The sequence below is a fragment of the Cloeon dipterum genome, chromosome 4 (genome assembly GCF_949628265.1).
Source record: "Cloeon dipterum chromosome 4, ieCloDipt1.1, whole genome shotgun sequence".
Classification (NCBI taxonomy): domain Eukaryota; kingdom Metazoa; phylum Arthropoda; class Insecta; order Ephemeroptera; family Baetidae; genus Cloeon; species Cloeon dipterum.
This window is the reverse complement of record NC_088789.1, coordinates 16036952-16052978: the sequence shown is the minus strand read 5'-3', so window position 1 is coordinate 16052978 and position 16027 is coordinate 16036952. Positions and strand designations below refer to the sequence as shown.

The 16027-nt window shown below is 40.7% G+C and overlaps 2 protein-coding genes across 5 annotated transcripts; one reads left to right on the top strand and one right to left on the bottom strand.

Moving 5' to 3' along the window:
- The first annotated feature begins 11 nt into the window (after positions 1–11).
- On the top strand, positions 12–1031 carry LOC135944677 (uncharacterized). Its single transcript, XM_065491785.1, has 3 exons — positions 12–267; positions 498–715; positions 779–1031. The coding sequence occupies exons 1-3, from the start codon at positions 138–140 to the stop codon at positions 815–817; spliced, it is 387 nt and encodes a 128-aa protein (XP_065347857.1). The 5' UTR covers positions 12–137; the 3' UTR covers positions 818–1031.
- LOC135944670 (chordin-like protein 1) lies at positions 745–13143 on the bottom strand. Of its 4 annotated transcripts, none has more exons than XM_065491770.1 (9): positions 12819–13143; positions 5542–5702; positions 3928–4009; positions 3255–3400; positions 3045–3120; positions 2652–2772; positions 2312–2565; positions 1542–1856; positions 745–1483 (listed from the first exon to the last, which is right to left on the bottom strand). In XM_065491770.1, exons 1-9 carry the CDS (start codon positions 13105–13107, stop codon positions 1320–1322), a joined length of 1608 nt encoding a protein of 535 aa, XP_065347842.1. In that variant the 5' UTR covers positions 13108–13143; the 3' UTR covers positions 745–1319. The 4 variants fall into 4 exon arrangements, with proteins under 4 accessions (XP_065347842.1, XP_065347841.1, XP_065347843.1 ...); XM_065491769.1 differs by having other exon boundaries at positions 3255–3403; positions 12819–13138; XM_065491771.1 differs by having other exon boundaries at positions 1542–1838; positions 3255–3403; positions 12819–13132.
- Positions 13144–16027: the final 2884 nt, after the last annotated feature.

Sequence of the window (16027 nt, the reverse complement as noted above, 5' to 3'; positions counted from 1 at the left end):
TCAAGCAAAAACCCCGATAACAAAAACAACGGGAACATAACTTGCAGCAGCAAGCAGCAGTTCATCAAAATTAAATTGACATCAAAGTGTCTTCTTCTGATCTCCTTTCGCGAGTTTTCTTCACTTGAGTATAGAAAATGGAGCTAGTCTACGACGAAGCCGCTCCTGAGAGCAAGCAAGTTCACCTCTTGCCCTGTAAAATTCACTACGACGGAGCCTCTAATTTTTCAAAATACGTCAACATCGAAAAGAACGAGGAGAATGAAAGTGAGTTCTATTTATTTGCAATACTGTATGATACAACAAAAATTTGTATAATTTCAAGGAGCAAAATTGTGTTGAAATTTTACAATAATTATTTAGGATAAAATTTAATTGTTTTGTCTTATGGAAACTATATTTTTTTGCAATTTTTCAATTAAAACATTTATATCTTTATGTATATATGATACACATAATATTCTGACTTAATTTTCAATAAAATTCACCTTTTTCAGTGCAACAGACGTCAATCCATGGGAGGGCTTTGAATGGAAAGCACGTAAAGCTTCCTGAAAAATTCCAAGGACTGTTTGTCACCAAAAGCCAGTCAGCCTCTGAAAAAGCGTTTGTGACAAGCACTTTTGAGTCGTTCACCGCTTGGAATTACGACAAACTGCCAAGCAAAAACGACGTCGCACAGAAGGTTTGGGATTGGATCAGCGTGTCAGAAGTGGTAATGGAAATATTAATTAAAAGTGTTGGTTTCAGTTCTCTGTTTATTTGCTCAATTTTCCAGCTCCATGCAGACGACGACAGCGACAAAGACTTAGAGTAGTGCAGCAGTTTTCACATGTACATACATTTAACCGACTCAGGAGTTCTATTTCGGAAAGATAGATGTGCACAATCATCTGGATGATGTGAGTGTGTGACTGTGGTGTTCTTTCAAGTGCTCAACTTAAGGTTAGTTCAACTGCAAGCATCTCAATCTACCTATTTTTATGAAAATATTAAAATGTACAAATCTAAGTTACTGGCGATGTTTTAAACTTGCGTTGTCTTAAATACTTTTTACAAGTTTCCACAAACGAAAGAAAAATGCTTATTAAATCGATGTCAGTAAAGGTAACTCATATTATTAAATGCACATGGAATGTCTCCATTAAGTTGAAAACGGATCTAAATATTGCACAATAAGTAATACGGATTGTATATTAAAACTGCTCAACTGACGAGGCATACGGATTGAGCTGCTATTTTGGCAGTGACGCAATCGATCCAGAGTTGAATTATTATCATTTTGTGTCATCGTTAAAATGGACTTTAGAGCTCTAAACCTAATTCTTCCTCGCTGGACACGGGACTGCGTGATCTTCCAGATGGTTGAGTAGTAGCTTGATTCTAGTGCCGCACTGCTTGATTTGATCCTCTGATTTCCTGATCCACCCTGTGCAATCCTCTTGGATTTTACCCTCTCGATTTTTTATATGTTTAAGCATTTCTGAAATGCAAAACGAGATAAAAAATATATTTGCCTACAACTGAACCAATAAAGTTACTTTTGGAAATACAGCCAAGAAGCATGTTGCTGTGGTACTCGATCTGGAAATCTCCAAAGTTGACGAGCTCATTTCTAAATTTAGAATTAGTGCCGTTCCTCATCAGTTCCCACTTGTGCACCTCCACCTCTGAGCCTTTTTGGAATGCGTACATGAACTTGTCCACTCCGTAGCCAGCCTTGCCTGTCCGCAACTGACGAACCACGATGTTGGTCCCCATTGATAGCTTCTGGCTTCCTTTTGGTTGCCTTTGTTTTTTCACGTCGCGCTTTGAGTTGCCTGATTTGCCGTCATGAACTGCAATTGTAACAGGAACTGTTCCAAATCCAAGTTATTCATTTTAAGAAAGTAGACAATTTTATTTTATTATAACTGCAGTTTTCTTATGTTTTTAATGTCTTATCAAACTGATTTGAGTGATTTGGATAAGATTTTTATTTGCCAGATCATATCAAAGCCTTCTTAGTCTGAGCACCCTGTGCAGTGCTGAGGGCACATCTTATAATTTAAACCCTTAAAGCAAAAAACAAGTCAAAACTTAATTTCCAACTATATCCTATTGTTAGGTTACTTTTTCACTGCTTGTGCATATTTTGAAACATTGTTATCAATGTTAAACTTTCTTTTTTAAAATGCAAAAAACAACCTTAATGAAATGTAAAATAAATTTAGGACGTAGGTTGTAAGGTAAAATAGAATTGACAATGAATTTCCTCCGTTGGCTAGAAATAAATCCTAATTTATAGCATTAACTCGCAATTTTCCCTTACTCATTTGTTCCTGCGGCGATGGTGGTGGCGGTGGTGGTTGGCTTGGGGTTGGACAAGTCAAGCAGCATTGCCCTTTTGGTCGTGTGGGATTCTTGCATGGCATCTCCGGCTGGTACGAGCACACGTGGGAGCACTCAATCCGGCCTTTCTTGCACTGGCAAATTACGCAGTACATGGGACCAAATGGCCCCATGATTGGGTTCCACTTTTCTCCCTCCAAGTGAGTCCTGCGTTTCAATGAAGAAAGAGAAAAACTTTAGTATTAGTTAGAATCCGCATCTGTTAAAGCGTGAATTACTATATATCTCATTTGATTTAGTGTTAGGCTAAAGCTACTTACACATTCTGCACGTTCTGGTCCTCGCATCCCGCGCTGCGTTTTTCCTTCTTCTCAAAAAATACTGGTGGACGTGGTGGACTCACTTTTCCCTCTCCGCTTTTAGCTTCTTCCATGCCGGGCTCTAAAAATGGATTTTTATCCTCTTAAAATTTTTGTCTGGGATTTAAGTAGTCTAAAACATTCCTCACGTAAAACAACATGCATTAGCTTTGAGTTTTATGTAACATTAAGAAAAAGACAGTACAACTTAAATAGACATGTCAGTCTTGTCAGATAATCTCCCGTGCTACATGGACCATTTGTTTGAAATTTATTGCTTCCTTTTTTAAACGCGTGATGTTGTCCAAGGGAATGCTTTTAAGCGACGGTGTAATTGCCATAAATTGCACCTACCTGAAGGTGGACAGTCCTCAGGGTTTTTGCAGCCTCGCTTATTCTCCTCGCACTTAATATATTCAATAATTCCAGACTGAAAACGTACCGGAAATACTAAATAATAATATATATTGTGAAATGTGGTTTTTTTCTAAAGCCTAATCAAGTAAATTATTATTTCAATTATTCGCTTAGTTGAATATTGAATGAAAATATCAATGTGCATACATTACAAACGTGTCCAGTGCAACTACCGTCTGCCTGCCATGTTTCCCACTTCTCACCGTGACGATACTGCTTTTGGGCAGATTTACACACATAGGCTGCTGGCGATCCCTGGTGCGTGTTACCATGATGTTTTGCCTTGCCAAAGTCTTCTAAATGTAACAAAAGTACGTGTCACATTTGATGATAACTCATTAACAATATTTTTAATAAAACAAACTAAACTTCACTTACAATACAAGGTCATATATTTTTTGCTTTCAACTAACTAGATACTACTATATTTATTCAAAACTTTTTTGGTAGTCAAATTTAAAAAAAGAAATTGTTGTTTCTACCAAAAAATTCTTTGGCGATTTGTTATAAATATAATATTGAATTTTTAGTGCCCGCAGGTAGGCTGATTTTTCTCTATTTGAAAATTCAGAATTCATATGAAAAAATTATAATTTAAGACCTAAAACATGAGATTTTGTTTAATATTGCGTTCGGTAGTAACTCGTAAATAATAAAATTGCTGAACGTTTTTAAATTTAGTTTTGGAAAAAATATAAATTAACCGCTGCTAATTTTAAATATTACTTAACACCTTCGCGACTTGACAAAATTGATTGTCGCTCATCGACTGTAAAGAAAAGGTTGAAAGCTTAAATGAATATTGTACGAATATAATTACCACATTGACAGCAAGTCTCGCGACGAGGATTTGCGCACTCTTCGGAGCACTTATGAGTGTGGCATTTATGGGTACTTGTCTCCTGAAAATGAAAAATTTTAGTATTAATTTCTTTGCAATTGGGTAAAAGTTAATGGGGACTAATTCAAACGAAATTAATCTACAGTGCAGCATGTTACTCTCTCCTTAAACCAATATTTTAAAATTCACTCGTCTCATTCTCATTGTAAGGCGGAAAAATAATTCATAATACGGCTGTGCGCTTTTTTAACAACTCCCTCTGGCATTCTCTAGTCTCGCGCAACTTTTGTGGTGTTTAATTTTTATTATCCCTTTCATTGCATCTCGCCTTCAGAAGCAAATTATTCATTATTCATCTCATCGAGTAGGACAAATATGGTTGAGCGTGGGGGGCAAACGCCCATGCTGACGCTAATTGTAATTTACCGGCGGCAACTCAAACGAGGAGCGACCTTGGGCGAATGAACATTTGAATTTAGCATTTCACGTCAGTATATATATGCATTTGCCTTCTTTCTTTTATGCACAAGGAGCACCAAATGGGAGCGTACATGCACACATTTAATGAATAATAACAACAACTTGACGACCGCAACTCCACTTAAGCCGACTCATTTCCAAGCAATTCGTACACGAACCATAATTCACTCTGGTGCTCCCTGCGATCATTATTGCTCTTAGCAGTAGGCGTGCGGGGCGGAGAGTTCAGCCAAAGCGTATTGCCCCCACCTTGGGTGGCGGCAGCGCGAGAAAAACAGCATAATCAACTGCATAACACACCAAGGCCTTTTTCCTGCCCGAGATGTATTCTGCAGAAAGTAAAAACAAACATAACTGCATCGTTCAAGTGGTATTATAAAGTGATTGATTGAACTCGTTTTGATCTTTAATAGCAATTTCATTGCATTTCTAAGGGGCAAACAAATATGTATATTACGCTGCTCTGGTTCTAAAGGCACACGCACCTCTCCTTACAACACGCAATATCAGTTCAACGCACGCTATATATTAACTGTGATGCTAATAAATTCTTTTGACAAAGTATTAACTGCTTCATGATACAAAACAACAAAACTGAATAATATTCGTTTATTTCAATTGTGTTGTTTTGATTTCAAGTTAGCTGGAAAATTGAAACTTATTTAAAAATTATGAAAATTATCATATCTTTCTGATTTTAACATATTTATTTATTGTTTATAACTAATCCAATATCATATAGTATTTTATGCACGCATATAAATACATCTTTTTTATTGTAAAATGCCCTGGACTTGAGCTGGACCTGAAGAAAGGTCGTCAGGGTGCAAAATTCACACGTACCAACCCTGAATTTTTACGCACTTCTGCATGTGCTCTTTCGTTTTCATCTTCTTATGAATTTTAAAACTCCGGTTCTATTTGCCAAAGTTTGGAATGCGTCCCGTGAAATTGGGCACCTTTGACCCCCGCCCGCCACCCTCCCTATATGGGCTGGCGGTGTCCCATACTCCCGTTTGCCTCTCGCCAGGCCACGGCAAATAGAAAAAATCACGACTACTGCATTATTTTACTGTATACGATTTAGAAAGTTATCTTTTTTTAGTTACTCACCGGTAGGCAAATGCAAACGTCGCAGAATTTGCCGTTATCACTCTTGTCTTTTATCTTGGGGAACCAGGTTTTGTTCAGTGCGTACCGTTCTCCCTGGAACTCACAATAGTTCTTCCTGTTTGCCGGCAACTGCAAGGTCTTGGTGCTCGCTATTTCATCCGCTGCATCAACATGGATGGAGAGGAACAAACAACTCATTAGTTCAAACGCAAATCATTCAGTTGCTTTCAAAACAAAACGGGAAAGTTAGTATATGTACAACAATAATGCCTATTTCGATTTTATATGTATTTCACCAACACATCATGTTATATCGTAGCATGTGATTTATTCTGCGTTTTTACTACAACTTGCATTTATTGCTCAAATAATTACCTTCTTTGCCATAAAGGTACATGAAAAATTCAATTAATTTTTAAACATGAAAAAGGAAAACGTATGGTGTGAATTTAATATATAAATCATATTTAAGTGGCCACTAGCATAGTAGGTGAACAATTTTTATCCTTCCATTTTGTGTCGTTCATCTACGAGAGCAACCATTGAAAAATTAATTTTACTAATAGTTTAATTAATTTCAAAGTTTCAATTTGCAAATTCATTTAAAATTTTCTGTCAATAATTTTAATCCAAACGATGGGGATTTAAAATAATAGCAGAGTTATCGCAACAAGCCTTGAAAACTATGACATATGATTGAAATATCGCTCGTCTGGACACTTAAATTTGTGCAGATGCATAAATGCAATTAAATGCAAAAGTGTATAGGTAAAATGTCATGCTGATTATTTGGTTCCGTAATTTTGCTCTATTTTTGTACCAAGAGCAATGAGCACTTCTTTACGCTGATTTATTTCGACTCCCCGCACGCACAGTGACTGTTGCTCTTGAAAGGCTTAAGGACTGTGTTTAACCACGCAATTGGGTATTGCCCGGATCAATCCCGGTCTCATACGCCACGACAGACGCGCAATACAAAAACAATTGAGCCCGCGAAGCCGTAGCAAGGTATAATTCGCCGCGCACCGCGTGCATCATGCAATTTCCGGCTCAACGAATATCGTTTGCTCAATTACTACGTGAAATAGCCGACACTTCATCTCGCTCTTCGCTCTCCCCGTGCCATTTGCACCACAATTAAGTTTGAGTCGAGCCATAACTACGAAATAATTGCTCCGCTCGCCACAGTTCACGATGCGTGCGTGTGCCGTCGACCGGTCTCTGTCCATTAAAAGGATGCAACTAACCCCATGTGATTTTCCTCAGAGAAGATAAAAAAGTCCAGGGAGAATAACAATTTGAATCGTTGTTTCAGCTTTATAGTGCATTCTGCAGACGTTATTCTGTCTTAAAAGAATAATGTAAAAACACTCATTAAAATTTATCCCCTTTTCCACATTATGTGGCCAGTTACCTGGGCTGTAAACAAAATTTTAGACCTTGAATGCTTTGCATTGACCTTGGCCCCTAAACAACCCCCCAACTGCATGACGAGCTGTTGCTGCTGGTCGGGGTTAATTCGAATTACTCCAGGGATTGCGTGCGGTAGTCACAAGCAAGCCCAACTTGTAATGAAACGCGAGCTACATCCGAGCACATCTGGCTTAATTTATTACTTTGTTAATTTGCATTTTTATTGCTTATAATTGAACCGAGTACATAATTTTCCGTAACTAAAAACATAAAAAATTTAATTTGATCAGTGATAAATAGTTTTTTGGTCTATTTAGTAAAACGAAGGTTTGGAAAAATGACGAAGAACGTAGTTTTGTGATTTTTAGTTTAAAGTTAGCTAGCTGGCTGTACTCCATTAAATGAGCCGATTAAGAAGGTCTGATTTCAAGTTTCATTGTCGCATGGAAAATTTTACAAGCAGGAATAATAGTAATAATAATAACAACAATTAAACAAGTGATTTCAGCATCAGATTTTTTTTTAATTTAAAGGTACACCCTTCACATAGATCGCGAAGGGGGAAGAGACGATTATCGTGCCTACCGTGTTAATTGACACTCAAGCTCAATTTCACGGCTCTTTTGACGAAGGGGTCTCTTTGACGGGGTGCCGGAAAATACGATGACACACGAAAGGATCGACGGAAGTTTGAGCTGCAATTATTCAATCAAACGGCGGGGGTTTATCGAGAGCGGGCAGCAGACCGTTACAAGTGATTCATGCTGGGGAACGGCCCGCCTAATGGAAAAAGGCCAAGTTAAAATGCTGTTGCAGGGGCTGCCGGAAAAATATAGGGTTTGCGAGGCGCGTTTGCGCTATGTTTTTGTGCGAGGCGCGCAGTATGTACCGAGTAATGTACGAACGCGTATTTGCGTTGTATGAAAGAAAGGGTGAAGCGGGTCTATGACGTAAGTCGCGAGCGAGAACGATCCGCCCGCTGAGTGGAAAAAAGAGGCAGCCGTTCAGAAGAAAAATGCCGCGTCACACGCTCGTAACTGTTTACATTCACGAGTTTGGCCCCTGGCGAGGAAATTCTTGAATGAAAGCTCACGTGGAAACGGAAATCGCTGCTGCGGCCCACAAAGCAGCGGCAGGAACGCACTAAGCTGATAAAAAGGAATTAACTGTTTGAGCACCATTAATTATTTTGATCTCACAGCTTTGCTTTTGTGATGGAGCCAAGCTACCGGGGAAATGCCGTGTACTCTGGAGGCTCAAAGATTTTTGGGCTTATTGTCAGAGATGTCTTGGGGGGGCTTTCGACAAAAGACCTGAACTAGTTCCGTATGTCGCACGATTGTTCTTGCAGTCAGGCAAAAGACAGGCATACGCATTGAACTAAATTTAAATATGCCAGAAGTTCAATATACAAGTTATCAGCCAAAGTACACAAATTGCTGCACTGCTCTTAAATGCTATGACAGGGTGTTTTGAGAGGAATGGCACATGGCCTCATTTTTTCATTTTTGCGATTCCCAACCGCAAAAACTCGGAGTCGATTTGGCGGACTGGAGACGTCGCAGCAGCAAAAATATGATTTCGCATTGCAGAAATGAATGAGCGGCTGGCGGGAAACAAATAATGGTCTGACGTAAGAGCGTTCCATTCACAGCAGAGCGTATCGATGTTTTTTAAGGAAAAGATCTAGTTGCCTTCGACTCCGCCATCCAGTTGATAGCCCCTGAATTCCATCAGAGGGGGCCGTTTGAGGGTATCGATGCTCACTCAGTTAAGTAAGCAAGCATCAAGACGTAGGGCCGATTTGATAGATGGCGGCGGGCGCGGCAAAAGAAGGTACCGATTGGGGGTGGTTGTGAAGCGCGTGGGCTTGATGGAGTCAATGAATGGCCGCGGGGCAAAAGATGAGTGGCTAATCGTCGGCTTAATTGGGCTAGTGAGACGGACGCGCCCTCTGGCATGCTATCGGTGGTTTTAAGCCGTGTGTCGATTAATTACGGTAGCCAGACACCACAGATGCCTTACTATTTGAAATAACAGAGGCCGTACAAGTCGCAGGGGTTACGCTCATTGCATGCATGTACAGTACATGTACATTGTGCTCTATTGCCGTTTATTGCCTGCCGCGCGCGCACTGTGCAACGGCGGAGCTTCGCAGGCTGCTTGAGTGCACATTCACCTTGAATTCAATTATCTCGCACCCACTTCGTGTGTGTATATCGCCTTACCGATACGAACCACCTCGCTTTTCAAAGTATTTTATTTTTTTCTCACGAAAAAGTGCTTATGCAGTGGCCTGATATCTCTATCTCATCGGAATCGTTCAATGCTAATCAAGCTGCTATCAACCTCAGAAATAAGCCGTTTCTAAACAGTCGTTTCCTTGCAAATCTCTTATTGATCGATTTCGGTGAGACAGCTCGTAAAAATGAATGCTCGTCAAGCCGAATCTTCAGTAATCTGTAATGTTTTAGGAAATATCAACGGCAGTTCAATTTCATGTGAACAATACAAATTTAAAACGGCTGTCCTAGATTGTTTGGTATCAGTTGACTTATCGATCCTCCAGTGTCGCAAGCCGCAAAAACTCGACATCATTTTATTGCAATCCAGCCTTCCGCATATTCTCCTAAATTTTTATATGTACGCTTTGCATATTCCTCCGACTCGGTTTTCGTCAATCAAAAAACTTTTGTACCATCGCATGAATTGTGACCGATATAAAGCGTATATTAATGCAGTTGAAGCCCAATAAAACGGTTATTTTACTGCTGAAGAAGAATCTCTCGCTCGCTGCGCGATATTCTTGTTGAAAAGTTTGGCAGCTCTTTTTATGTCACGCTAAGAGCAAAGCGTTCGACCTATTCGTACGAAGACGCGAAAGATAAAATTTCGAATTGTGCCCTTGTTCCATAGAGCGAGTATCTTTTCAGCATCGCTTTATTGCACCTCGCCGCAGTGCACGCTCTTTACAACTCAGTCAGTCACTGGGTCAATTGAATTTTGCGAGATTACGCAATGGGAAAAGAGCGGCCGAGAGACAGAGAGACTCGGCTAATAAAATGCTTCGGCCGACAAGTGCAATAACAATAAAAGCGTCGGGCCGCTCGCGATCAGCAAAGTGCCCCTGAGTGCGCCGAAAATCGGAGTTATGCAATGTGCTGCGCCGATATTTCGCGCGGGTTGCATACTTCTGCAACACCCCTGCAGCATGGGTCCGGCCCTCTGGCTCGCGTTCAATTTGGTCTGCTGCAATCTGGCTGCATGCGGAGATAACTCTTTGTTCCGCGCGACACATAGGTAAATTTATCAAAGTACGCAAATCGATACTCGCTGCAACCGTCTGTTTCAAGAAGTTAGTTGATTCTGCAGCATCATCGTTCTTGATAAAAGATCAAAAGTGCAGTGATGCACTAAATGTGCCTACGCTTTATTTTCGCACTTTTTGCCCTTTGTGAGTTTACACTGGGTGCGCTTGCTTTGATAACAAATTGCAATGTTGAGCTTGGCAAGACTTGAAATAACACATTTTGTTTTTAAAACAAATCCAATTAAGTTATTTTTAAACTAAGCTCTATAAATTTATTTCGTGATAAAAGGGAATATAGAACAGTGCGTCTTAATAAAGCCCCAAATTTAATGATAGAAGAGGACTTTTTAAAGAACAAGCAAATTGAGTTCACTACAAATTGAATCATGGACTTTATTTTGAAAAAAGCAGTCAATAAGTAGTAACTAACTAATTTGTGCCTCTATAAAAACTGCTGTAACCAACGACAATGTAGCATGTGAGCCATAAATTGTGTGTCGTGAATCCCATTCTGCTCCAACATGCCGCAGAATTACATTGGGCTCTCAGTTTGACCGAGTTGACCCAATTACCGCAGCAAACCACTCGAAACAGAGCGAAGCACAAAGCAGCGAATAATTAAAATTGCAAATGCCGCGTACTCGCAGTACTTTCATCCTCGCCGTTTCATTACTATGGCAGCGTCCAATTCATGAAGTGGCCGGCCGGCCGCAAATTCCGGCCACAATTGTGCTAATAATAATAATGCGCCCATCTAGCAATCGCACTCTCGCGTCACAGAGAGCGACAGCCAGAGAGATGAAGCGAGGAAAAAGAGCATTCCGCTCGCTCTTTCGTCTGGTCGACCGACCGGCGGCAGCGGTCATGCATAAATAATAATTTTGAGCCGCGTCACCCGCAGCAGCCGGCAAATGTGCATAATGCAGCTAGCTGCAGCCGAGCGGAGCTGTCAGCCCACAACAAGGTTCACCACCGGCCAGTTGAGCCTGCTTTTTTAAAAGCCAGCTTGACCCCAGGCCGGCGTTTGATATCCCTGTTTATTGGAACGTTCGATCAGTGCTCCGTACAATACGGCTTTCCGTGTTGGGTTGGCGGATCGCTAGCGTTTGTCCCAACTGGATACGCCCTAAAATTTTTAACTCAACCGCCAGAAAGTTTGTTTGAGGAACGATCGAATTCCAATTTAATCAAGTTCAAGTATCCAAATCCAGCTTAAATAATGTTAAAGACTGCAAAAATATTCCATCATTATTTTTTTTTAAAACGAAATTTACAGCTCATCGTTTCAAACATCGGGAGGACAGTTAGCAAATTGAATTTCCGATCACATTCTTTTCGGACCAAGCACTTGTTCCCGTATTAACGTTGCCGCACGTACGGCACGATGAGATGGTACATATACGCTTGGATAATGTGCTGCCTGCACCAGCACTAATGCGACCCAAAGTCCGCACTCTCTGCCGTTGATGGAAATCGCCAGCGGGTGCGTCGAGTACGGGTATAGTACTAGCAGTAGTATACGTACGTACGTGCGCTATTTATCCTTCTGCACTTGAACTTTGCAAGCCGAGCGGAATAGAGGTCGGTGTGCGTGCTGTGCGTTGCAGTAATTGGCTTTCGGGTACAATAAGCCCAGCACTGCAACTTTTCAGCCGATGCAAATGCAAATTAATCGCATTAAGTGAGCTCTGGCTCAAACCACCTATACTTATTGAAAGCTTTAGATGGCAGCGGGCAAATTTGGCATCTCATTGCGCCTATTATTATCGCAGACCACGCAATGACAATAAATTGCTCAGAACATAAAAAATATATACTCGTTCGGAGAGCTGTTCGGATTTAACTTTTAGTGAGCAGCCTGTAAGGTTTAAGATTAAAGCAATGCTTTTTCGTAATAATTTAGACTTTTTTCATGGAAATTAAACATAGAATGGAATCTGCTGGAGCTTTTCAACTTTAGTAAATGAAAAAGGAAAATAGTTCTGAGTAATACACTAAATTTATGAAAGAAAAGTTGACACTTTTAACATTATTTGCTAAGATCGAGATGACGCTCAAGAATTTGTTTGAATCCAATCTCATTTAATGGAAGCTGTTCCTGCGGGACATACCGCACTAATATCCATGAAAGTTGTACTTCAATTGGGATGAATTTCATCAGGAAAAATTTTGTAATTTTGTCAGCTCTATCTTGACAGGAGACTATTATGGGAGATGGTGATGCTCTTTCCTCTAATGAAAATGAAAATTAAATTATCTTTTTTTCAGGTGAGCATGCTGTTTGAATTTCTTTTTAGGGGATTTGTTAAAAATATATATAGAGATAATATTTTCAATAAATTTAGAGACTCAAGATATTTTTGAAAGCATAATATGTTCTCCTAAGATCCCCTTTAATCCAGATTTATTTGCCACTTTTTTCATTTTACAGCTTCAATCTTCTACCACCAAACAGTTTTAATTGGGCAAATAGAACGATAACATGTTGATAAGAAAGTAAATTAGAGTGTAGCAACGAAATGGAAAGTAGAAATAGGTTAAAAGGTCGGCCTACTGAGTGGAGCGGCGCGCACGAGGGATGCCGCAACGCAAGCGAGGGCCGTCGCGGCGAACAGAAGCGCACGAGCTGTGCGGCGGGAGCACATCTGGAGGCGAGTTTGTTGCGTGCCCGCGTGTCGGGGGCGGCTGCGTCCGAGGGGCGGCAATCGGAGTCCAGCGCCGAGAGCAGACGGCGAAAGGAAGCCGGAGTGTGCCGCAGGCTGGAAATGCCGGCGTGCCGCTGATCTGCAATGTGCCGCCGCCGCCGCCGAGCCGGCCGCCTCACCTGCGCACCCTCTGCGCATGACGCCACCCCTGAAGCGATTCGTTCGGGGTGGTGAGAGCCAAAGCACGACTAACACGCGTGCATGCGCCAGGTCTTGCCTACAATTAACACCAAATTGTCCGCTTTCGCCTCCGAATTTCTCTCCTTCCCTAATCTGAGGCGTTTGGCGAGATTTTTAGCTCCCGCCGTCGGTTGACACATCACGTCAATAGAGATGTTGTTGCTTTGCAGTTGCTTCGATCCTTTTTTAAACATGCTTTCTGGGTCGCTTTCGCTTTTCCACTAAACGATGAGAGGACTGAAGAAGATAGCACTCCTTTTATCCCCCATCCACGAACCCTGGAAGTGCGATCAGCTCAAAGATTTAAATATTTATTCTCATTGTAAATCTAAATATGAGATCTTAATGAGAGACTATCGGACTCGAAAAAGTCACCGATCGCCTTTTTGCTCCCATTAAGTACTAAGAACCTTTTATGTTAAATGCCTCTAGTAAATTGCTTGCCATTCTTCTACCAATGAGCGGAAAACAGATTGTTTGGTGTCTACTTGCAGCTAAAGAGTCGGTTCGTCGTTTTGTTATCGCTGGAAATCATTAAAAGTTGATTTAAATCGGTTTGAATGAAGAGACAAAAATCGGAGAAAGCAGCAAAGGCGCTGAAACTAGTTGGCAAAAATAAAAATATGTCTTTCGATGGATTTTACAATTCTTCTTTAATAAAGAAAACGTTAGCAGTCACTTAGAAGGGAAAGTTTCAAGATATAATTTTTCATTTTTTGCTTTTCATTTACACCTCAAATTCCAAAATTCCCTAGCTTAAAAATTGAAATTTTATCATATATTCAATAGTAATTTTCATGTTAATAAACACATTTTACTACTTGTTCTGATTCGTCTGATTTTAAGATGTAATTTCGTGGCATTGTTTTTCAATAAATCTTCTGTGAACTGAGCGCGTTGACAAGTCGGCTCTGTCGAAAAACTTAAATTTCTGCATTTAAAATATTTTCTCTTCCCTTATGTTACCGTCTTATAAATCAGTCCAACAAGGATTTATCTTAAATTTTTGTAAAAAAAACCTTGTTGTATGTGTTCTTAAAACGAATTAGCTGAATAAGTATGGTAAATAAATTTTGTAGTGTGCGTTTAATGAATGTAGCCTCTGAAAATTATTAACAGTTTAAGAAGTCCATATGAGGGCTATGAAATCAGCCATTAATGACTTAGTGGCATGTCATCAACTTGATATCAGATAAGATTTTACCGAATCCGTAATAAATGCTGTCACCAGTATCTGTAGACTTATGCAACTTCATCGCATCAGACTTTGTAATGGATGGTAATAATTTTTTATTGTCCCTTTGCGTGTTGTAACATAACGCGGACGTCAATAAGTGTGTTAAAAATTACTGCTCTCATATTATTTACCGTTTCAGCATACTCTAGCATGGAACGTGTCTCGGCGATGAATTAAATTAATATCCCTGCATTCGAATAGAGCGCAAGCACAAAGAGAACCAAACGTTTGTCGGGTGGATGAACAAACAAGAAAACGAAATTAATGCAAACAGACAGAATGATGTGTTCTTTTTCTACTTGATTGGCTTCATATTCCATTCGGTGTGTGTGTCGCAGAGGCGGAGAGAGCGAGGGGCAAACGCGCGCACGAGAAACCTCTGCACTCCACAGGCCGTGTTTCCTCCGGCTCAAATTATTAATCTCTGTAAAGATAAATACGCGCGAGAGTGTAAATTGTCGACGATTCTCTTGGAGGCATCCCGGACGGAGAGCAAAGTGCAAAATAAAGAATCCGAAGAAGCGGAAAAGCCGTCGGATTTCCCCGGAGATGTGTGTGGTGCGTATAACGAAATCTCGAGCAGCGAGCAAAATAAAAAGAGGCAATTTCGCGCGAGAGCTAGCCGAGTCTGCGGCCACTTTAAGCGCGGACGAAGGGTTGCTAACCCTTGGGCGCCTCTTGTGTCGAGTTTGCTTGGTGCGCTGATTTGCGATCTATTGCCTCGGTGGCGGCGGCGGCGGTGGTGGCGGCGAAACGAGGAAGAGAGCCTTCGTTGTGTGCATTATTATTTCAATGCGCCAATATTTCCTCATCCGCCGCTGCCGCCGACGGGAAAGAGAGACCTGACACAGGTATGCATTGCGCACACACACCGTGCGCATTGTCGAGACCGGTGCTCTTCGGCCGTGTGCCCGTCCGCACCGGCCGCGCGCGGGGCGAAATTGAATTTACAAGTGGTCTCTATTGTGAGCAGGCACTGCGACATGCTGTCTGCCAGCATTCAGGGGCTCAGTCTAATAAGACAAAGCAAGCACCGCGTCTCACAACGACACAAGCATGCTTAATTAGACTTCTCCGTGCTGTGTTTGTGCTGCTTTGCTTTTTCCAACACGACCGCCAGACTGCACTTTGCACTTGCAAAACTCAATCAACTGGCCTGGTATTCAATTAAAGTGTGATTGGCAGAAGACGCCGAGTGCACTCGTGCGACAAGCGTTCGAGAGGCACCTTTCCCTCTTCAAACCAATTGTTCCTCGCACATCTAACTTACATAAGCAATTTGTTTCATTACTCTCAGGTAATTTTCCCAGGAAAATTCTCTACAAAATTGTGTGCAAGAACTAGTTAAAATCAGTTTTTAGTAGTGTAGACGATCCTGTGTAAATTATTAATACATTTCTGTCTACAGAGCATTTTAATGAGCTCGAAATTATCCAATTAAACGAATGAACGACTCTAGACAGCTCTTTGATGTGAGCATAACAAGTACAAGGTGTCCCTATGGAATCAAGTTTCTTGATGGCTTTTTTTGTTGACCAGTTCAAATTTTCATAAATTAATCCTAAGAAATTTACGTCATTTTTTCAATGTAGAAGTTTTTTTAAAAAGTTTGAATAATATATAATACTAAATGAGTGCAAA